The sequence below is a fragment of the Lupinus angustifolius genome, unplaced genomic scaffold (assembly GCF_001865875.1).
Source record: "Lupinus angustifolius cultivar Tanjil unplaced genomic scaffold, LupAngTanjil_v1.0 Scaffold_126_1, whole genome shotgun sequence".
NCBI classification, from domain to species: domain Eukaryota; kingdom Viridiplantae; phylum Streptophyta; class Magnoliopsida; order Fabales; family Fabaceae; genus Lupinus; species Lupinus angustifolius.
The window spans coordinates 144,526-152,981 of NW_017725185.1; the positions used below are offsets into that span (position 1 = coordinate 144,526).

At 31.3% G+C, this 8,456-nt stretch overlaps 1 protein-coding gene across 1 annotated transcript; it reads left to right on the forward strand.

The window, feature by feature from the left end:
- The first annotated feature begins 3,802 nt into the window (after positions 1-3,802).
- LOC109340015 lies at positions 3,803-7,185 on the forward strand. The gene is made up of 2 exons (XM_019577573.1): positions 3,803-4,140; positions 5,931-7,185. The coding sequence occupies exon 2, from the start codon at positions 6,052-6,054 to the stop codon at positions 7,018-7,020; it is 969 nt and encodes a 322-aa protein (XP_019433118.1). The 5' UTR covers positions 3,803-4,140; positions 5,931-6,051; the 3' UTR covers positions 7,021-7,185.
- The last annotated feature ends 1,271 nt before the right edge of the window (positions 7,186-8,456 follow it).

The following is an 8,456-nucleotide window of genomic DNA, read 5'->3' on the forward strand; positions in this document are numbered from 1 at the left end:
CCATAGCAACAACTTCCTAGTTTAATAAACTTGTCTTCCTTTCTACATTCTAGGATGTATGCAAGTGTTTTTCAGTGTAAAAAGAATAAAGTATTACTACTGCTTTGTTTACATATTCTTCATATGCCACAATTAGAATGTATCCATGTATTTTTGTTGATTTTAAATACCATAAAAACATGGGTTGACCACAATGTAATTAGTTATTTAGGCTCGGCCTGATTAAGTCATAAGACAATATTTGATTTGTTGAATAATCCCTATCTAATTTGGTTAATTCATAGCAATCATGTGGAGACCTACTAAGTAGGTCAAACTGTTTGATGGTCCAATTTTTAGTAGTTTAATTGATTAGACTAGACGGTTTAACTCGTAACCGTTAGGATGTAGCAAATTTTTAGTCATATTTTTCTTTAAATGGGCCAAACATTTTACATATCAAGACTGAAGAACAACACAAAGAAATGATGGGTTTGATAACTCACCCTCCACTCATATGTGGGCATCATAAATCCAACTAAGCGATGAGCCACCCAACTTCCTTTCCTATTAACAAAGGCGAAAGGAGTAAAATGAAATAGAACTTGAACAATAGTACTAAGAATTTCACTTACCTTTAAGATATGAATTTTTTAATTAAGAGCATCCACCAAATGCTTGCAGTTACTCTAGAATATTACCGAAGTCCAACATGATCGCAACCAACTTTACTCTTGCAAGCATTAACATAGCTTCACAAATTATAGGTTAACGAAATAGAGTTGTGCTCAATGTCGTAAAATTGTGGGAAAATGAGGTTGACAAGGTCTTGCAGTTGCAATGTCATTCCCAAGATTCCTGTAATTCCAACATCATCTCTTGAAATTACAATATTGCAACTATAGTTGTGATTGTGAGGTACAACTTAAAATGTAAATTAATTGTAATTAGTGGTCCATGTTTTTGGAAGTTACTATTTTGAATAAAAGTGTCTGATGCAATAATGATTGATAATTGATGGATCAAACTAGTGGGGGTGTTATTAATTCCTTCCCCTCTCACTTCATGGAGACTTTATGTGAAAGTGGAGGAATTATTTTATCCAATAACTCCCCCTAAGTCTTCAATAAATAGAGGCACTTATTATGCATTGAAAAACATTTCATTTCATTCATTTTTTGCTATCTCATGAATAGAAATACAAAGTGAGAATTATAGAAGCACTAATAGTTGACTAAGGAAAATGTAGTGTCTTATAAAGAATGGAGGAAATTGAGTTTCTAATCATCAAGGAACGCATAAAGGGAATGCGGAAAGGTGAAAACAAAAGCAACCAGAAAGTGCATAAAGAGAAACGCAAATGAAACCAGACATTCCCTACTCTATTCTTTTTATCACATGTGAATGTCGTAATATTAAGGTACTAAATTAAGGGGTTCTTAAAAACCATTAAAGACTTATAAAAGTTTTAAAAGTCTCACAGTTGGTATTAGAGTATCATATTATGAACATTATAACATTCCTTGTATTTATGGACATGAATTATGATTATGTGTACATTAACATATATTTATTCACAGTATAAAACATTCTTGTGTGTAAAAAGATTTAGAGAATAATTTTCATAACAACTTTGTGGAGAATCACGTTTTAATTGTACGACTAACTGAACCAGTGTTTTCATCACGTAAGAATTATAACACATGCCTTTATTAGTGAATTTTGTCTTCCAATACAAGACTGTCATGTTTATATCAGTCCAATTTTAAGGTTGGAAATATCAAATTCCAGACCATATTTGTGTTGAATTTTGGTCGTATTGCACTAAACAAAGGTGGATTATTAATTGTGTTAATTTATTAATTATGATGCAATATTTTGATAACACAAAGATAAATCATTCCATGTAATTAAGATTATAATGTCATAAAGATAATCAATTAGGTTTGTTCATTAATTATAACACATATTTTGATCACCCAAAGGTGGACCGCTGTATATATTTAATGATATTAAAGTTTTAAGCATACTTGTTTTTGCTCGTTTATCTAAAGATAACATGCATGTTTAAAATGTATGATTAATTACCCGTTAAAGAATAATACTTGACATCATCAATAAAGGTTTAATGCATTTAAATTTTATGCAAAGATAAATAAAGTGCATGAATAAAAGTTTGTTTTAATCCATAAAGGTTTATTCAAAGCATTAAAGTGTGAGTATGTCTTATTTCAGCTTCATTCAATGCATTCACCTTAGGCAACGGATGTGTCAAGTTCAACGGACTGAACTATGCTGATTGGTCTGAACACATACAGTTCTCAGTGGGTGTTATGGAGTTGGACTTGGCTATCATTGTGGATAATGTACCAACCATAACTGAGACCAGCTCGAAGGCAGACAAGACTCTATATGAGGCTTGTGAGTGGTCAAACAGGTTGAGTCTTAACTTGATGAAATGTCAATCTCTGACAATGTCAAGCCGTCTATGCCTAAGACGGATAATGCAAGGGAATTTATGAGACTGGTCAAGGAGTACTCCCAAGACATTACTGATAAGTCTATGATGGGAAATCTCATGACAGAGCTAACGATCAAGAAGTTTGACTGGTCACAGCCTATTCATGATCATGTAACTAGCATGGCAAATATAGCTGCGAAAATGAAAGACATGAGAATGGAGGTGACAAAATTATTCCTAGTACAGTTCATCATTAACTCTCTTCATGTTGAGTTTGGCCAATTCTAGGTGAACTATAACACCATAAAGAAGAAATAGAATTTTCAGGAAGTAAAGTTCATACTCATTCAAGAGGGGGAGGTTAAAGAAAATTAAGAACGACTTCATTCACTTGTCCATTCACGAGCCAAGTAACACCAATAGATTCAGGCCATGTAATAGGAACAAATGAATGAGGAAGGAAATAATCACCATTAAAGAAGAGAAAATACATAAAAAAAGGAAGTGCTTCTTTTGTAAGAAGAATGAGCACTATAAGAAGGATTATCGTAAAATGAAGAAATAGTTCGAAAAGAAAGGTAAACATTTTTTCCCGTTATAAATGAATCATTTCTTATGGGTGACTACTATGTTGTTCCATCTTGGGGTGGTGAAAAATATTTCATCACTTTTATAGACGATTTTATTGAATGATTTGTTATCACGTTAATAATTTTATGGTTTTTCATTATATTATGATCTTAATTAAAAAAATGTCCAACTTGGCTAATCTTACATGTTTATAAGTTTTTGCATTTTTCTTTTGTAGCTTTGTTATTTTTTATTATAATGATTTTTCAAGAGATACTAGTTTATTTTTTTTAGTTTAAATTAAACCTAAAATAGTAGTGTCAAATTCCAAAAAAATTCATAATACAGTTGTAACCTTACTTATTTGCACCCAAGTAATATGATTAATGTATATTTTGGAAAAAAAATTATACTCACATAAGCAAGGTATGAATGTGTTAAAAAAATGTTTTTTTAGAGAAAAAACAAATAGCACTTTTGAATTTAAAGCTAGCATTTTGGGTCTTCCCATTTTTTTGTTAGGAGGTATAAACAATATTGGTAGGGCAAAACCAATTAGGGAAATGGTTAAGATGATTTGATGTTAATGCGCACGAGATAAATAAATATTTTTTAAGATTAGCAACGAGATTTGGTAAGATCTCACTGAATCCTTGTATATTCTATTAAGTTAAAGATAAAAATTTTGATTTCTATGAATGATATTTGTTGAAAGAGACCTAAAAGAAATTGTGAGAAAATACCATAATTATTATGAAAAGAAACATTTTGAAAATTATAAATTTTGGAGTTATCAAATAGGGTCTCAAATCTCAATTTCAATGGAACAATACATTAAACCCTGCATGGCCTTGTTATTTTCTTAACCCGTCCATCACTGTTGCTGAGCCCAGAAGAAAATAATTGAACCAAATCCTTTCAAACCCATCTCTTAATTTTTCCCCTAAACTTAATTCAGTTGAAGAAAGCACCTCTGCTTTGAAAATCATTCAAATACTCGATCATTCATGAACCCTAAAACCCAAAAATTTGAATAAGGTTCATAACCCTAATTTCCCATCTCTGCATATCACTCACTGATTCTCTAGCTGAATTATTTGAGTCTGAGGGTCCTTCATCAGTGAAGCAAGGTATCTTCTTTTACTAAAGGATGCACTTAAGATGTTTGATTAAATGTCTGTTTATTAAAAACATTTCGGCTATTGAAGTTTCATCGGAGTTGAATTGCTAGATTCTTGTCTTTTATCTTGTGTGCCTAGGGAGTGAATCTTGGACATTTTGTTTTAAGATTTGATAGTCCATGTTATTTTGCTTTATTAGTAATGCATGAGTATCTAGCATGCTGTTTTGATATTGCAGTGACCTATTTGAAACTTTAGGTTTTATATATAACACCATTTAGATTTATGATGGGCAATGTCGTTGGAAGATTGGATATATTGTTTTGGTATGAATTGTTCTTTACCTATGTATTTATAGGCAAATAAGAAAAGGGATTTGTATACAGTAAACTAAAGTGTGGCGCAATGTCGAGCCTCCCACCTAGTGGGATATGTGGAGCATAGAACCTATGACCTCCAGATGATGAGGCAAGCAATCTTACCGTTTGCCAAGGCTCACCCGTAAACTAATGAAGAAAAATATATTTTATAGAGGAAGATGTGAGAATGGAAATGAGATTAGTGTTAGGTATTTGGTGATGAAAAATAATTTTGAGTAGAAATAAACACTGAAGTAGGAACACAGACACAGAAATATTGGGGAGCAGAGATTTGTTTAGAATTTTCTTTTAAAGATATAAGTTACTTGCAACAGATTAAAAAATTAGAATAAAAAGTCAGGTTTCGCCCCCCTTTAATACGAAGAAAGTTTTGTTGTTAAGGTGCCATAAAGTATAAATTAGAATATAAGGATCAGGGATTCAGGGTCTTTTCCCTTTAATAAGAAGGAACTTTTGTTGCTGAGTCAGTCTTTACTATGGGTAAACAAAATGGTCCCTGAATGCAGCTCATTTTTTATGTGTTCATCTGGTTATTTTACTAGTTTGACATTTTAGTTTCCACTTCTTTTGCTCTATTAAGTTGTGTGAGCATCTGAGGTGCTATTTGATATTGTGGTGACTCGTTTAAAAGTTAGAAAGCTCCATATAGAACAATATTTAGGTCTCTGATGGGGAATGTCATTGGAATATTGGATATAGTGGTTTGCTGTGAATTGTTCACTACCTATGCATTTATAGACAACTGAGAAGAGGGATTTTTATAAACTAGTGAATAAATTGAAGAAAAATATATTTTATAGAGGAAGATGTGAGAAGGAAATGAGATCAGTGTGTTAGGTTGTGAAAAAATAATTGCATTAGAAATAAACACTGAAAATCGGACATAAACACAGAAATATTGAGGAGCAGATATTTTCTTAGAATTTTCTTTTGTAGATATTAATTACTTGACAGCAGATTAAAAAACAGAATAAAAAAATCAGGTTTTGCCTCCTTTAATAGCAACTTTTGTTATCAAGACACCATAAATTTAAAATTAGAATAAAGAAATGAAGGTTTTTTCCCATTATTAAGGAGCTTTTGTTTCTAAGTTAGTCATTATTATGGTTTAACAAAATGGCTCCCAAATGTAGCTCTTTGTTCTGTTTGTGTTGATCTGATTTTTTTACAAGTTTGACATTTTAGTTTCCATTTCTGTTGCCGAATAGTTTTGTATGTTGACATTGCCTTTCTTCCTTCTCTCTTTATATATATGATGATCACTATTACAGACCATAGATGTTCAATGTCATTGGTCATCTATTTATATAGTTAATATTTTCTTTTACGTATGTATAATGTTTCATCAATTGCAAGATTCCAATGATTATGCAAATTTGAGTAAACTTTTAAGTAATATACTTCTTGATCTGGTGACAGGAAAGGAGCTAATATGCATCTCTTCTTTCATACTAAAAACAAATCCTGAGTCTAGGTTTTGCATAGGGTTCTGAGTTCTATCTTCCTTCGTATTACCTTTATCTTGTTGATTATTACCTACATGAATCCTATGCAAAAAAGCATCAACACGAAAGCCAACTCAAAACCACCCCGAAGGACAAGAAACAAAAAGAAGAGGGATCCAGGAGTAGATGTTCAAGTAGCAGAAACCCCATCAGATTTCTCATTTACTATTGCAAAAACTGCAGTTGCTCAGATCTGCCAATCAGTTGGCTATAAACGCTCCGAATACAATGCATTGGAAAGCTTAACTAATGTTGCCACAAAATATCTACAGTCCATTGCGAGATCAGCTGCAACCTATGCCAATGACTCCAATCGTACCGACACCAACCTCTTTGACCTCATCAATGGTATTCAAGATCTGTGCTCTATTCAAGGATTTTCTGGTGGTTCAGTGATGCACAAAAGCAGCTTGTTGAGTTCTGGAGCTCTGAAGGAGATTGTGGATTTTGTCAACACCTCTAATGAAGTACCATTTGCCAAACCAATTCAACATAAAAATGTCTCAGGAAACCCAAATCCAGAAGCAGCCATTGATTCTGGCATACTAACAAGTGCTTCTCAAGAACCAAAAGTCCAAGGTTTCCATATACCAAGATGGCTTCCGGATTTTCCGGACAAATTCTTGTACAAGAATTGTGGCAAGGTTTTGGTTAAGGAGAGGAAATGTGGTGAGAAATTGTGGGAACATTCACTTGATGTTTGCAGTGGTAATGTAGAGGGGAACAGAGATATATTACAGATCAATGAGATTGATGGGAAAGAAGAAAAAGATGCTAAGATGGAGTTGACAAAGAAAAGAAGCATAGTGAAGTTTAAGATTGGAGAGAAGGAAGAGAAGCAAATTAAAATGGGTGTGAATATGTTGAATGGGGTATTTAAGGGAAGGAAAAGAGTATCTTGGACTAATAATATAATTGATGACTCTATGTCTCAGGTAAATAAAGATGCAAAGAGTTGTCTCAAGAGAAAAACAGAGGATGGGTTTTATGAAGATTTTAATTGAACATATTTTTAAACTTTTTAAAGTCATAATTTTATGGTTGGGTTTCGAACCCGGAACTTTTCATATTGAGTATTGCATGTAGTAACCAACTGTGTTCGGCTTTGGTTTCGTTTTATTTTTGGTTCGGTTTAACATATAATATTTAAGTTTTAGTTTAACTTTTGCCACTGAGGCTTTGGACCGGTTCCTAGATTATTCAGTTATCCTATTATATATCTCTTAAAATATAGAACTATGATTGTTTAGTAGGGATAAGTGTTTTTGTATTAAAATTATATACTTTTTGGTATTACCAAAAATATTTTGCATCCTAAAAGTAAAAAACTAATCTTTTTTGAATGAATAATTGTACTTCCTAACAAGTGTTGTTCACATAAATTGAACCATTTACCTTTCGGTTATTCCTAGATTTAGTAGGGTTTTATACTACTAGACCAATATTTGATTGGGGAAAATTGTCTATTTAAACTCACCTATTTTATTGTTATTGCATAATTTTGGCACTTAATGAAGGAGGTCTTGTTTAAGGGTTATTAAATTTGGATTGATGATTGATTCGGTTAGGATATTGAGTTAATGAGTTATTGGTTGGACTATTGAGTTATTGTTTAGACTAGATAATCATATTTCTAATACTTTTAAAAAGAAAATCATATGATAGCTAATATATTTAATAACTTTTTGCTCCATAATTAAAAATATAAGGAATAAATATATAAGTTGATGGTGTATGAATTTTATACATTATCAGTACATAATCCACCGTCCATGCAACTATTATTGACTTTTCAAAAAAGATATAAATGAATGGTGGATAATATAATTTTGCATATAAATTTTTACACTAACAAAGCATACATATGAAACTCTACAATATTATCATCCCATAAATACATAATTAAATATTCAACAAACAAGATTTTATAAAAATAATGCCACAAATTGGTTGAAAACATTATCAAACAATATAAATAGTACAATTTAATTACAACAAAATTATAAAAATAAATTTAAAATTTAATTAAGCAACATTGTTTTGATTTTTTAAACATATATTTATTGATTGACTTGACCATAAAAATTGTTCGAGTCATCAGTTTTAGGCTTTAACCAATCAAATTGAACTAAGTCATCTTAATTTTGATGCAAAATCCTTTAGATGAAAGATCATGTTGATCATGTATCTAATGCATTGTTGAACAACTCGATCTGATAATTCCAAGTCATTTTCATATGGGTTTGGAGTGATTTTTAGTTTGAAGTTTTTATTCATTATTATTTTAAATAGTTTAAAGTTTAATAAATTTAGTTTCCTCATTGTGTTTCTAATAATAATATTTATAATTTTAATTATATCTTGCTCGTGCAATTATTATGAGTACCTTCTATTGTCACTATGTCATTTAGGAATGATAATCGATATGAATGGGTCCGAG

What these genes read in the sequence shown, in the direction of transcription:
- LOC109340015 (XM_019577573.1), top strand. Translation starts at nt 6,052, where the DNA reads ATGAATCCTATGCAAAAAAGCATCAACACGAAAGCCAACTCAAAACCA.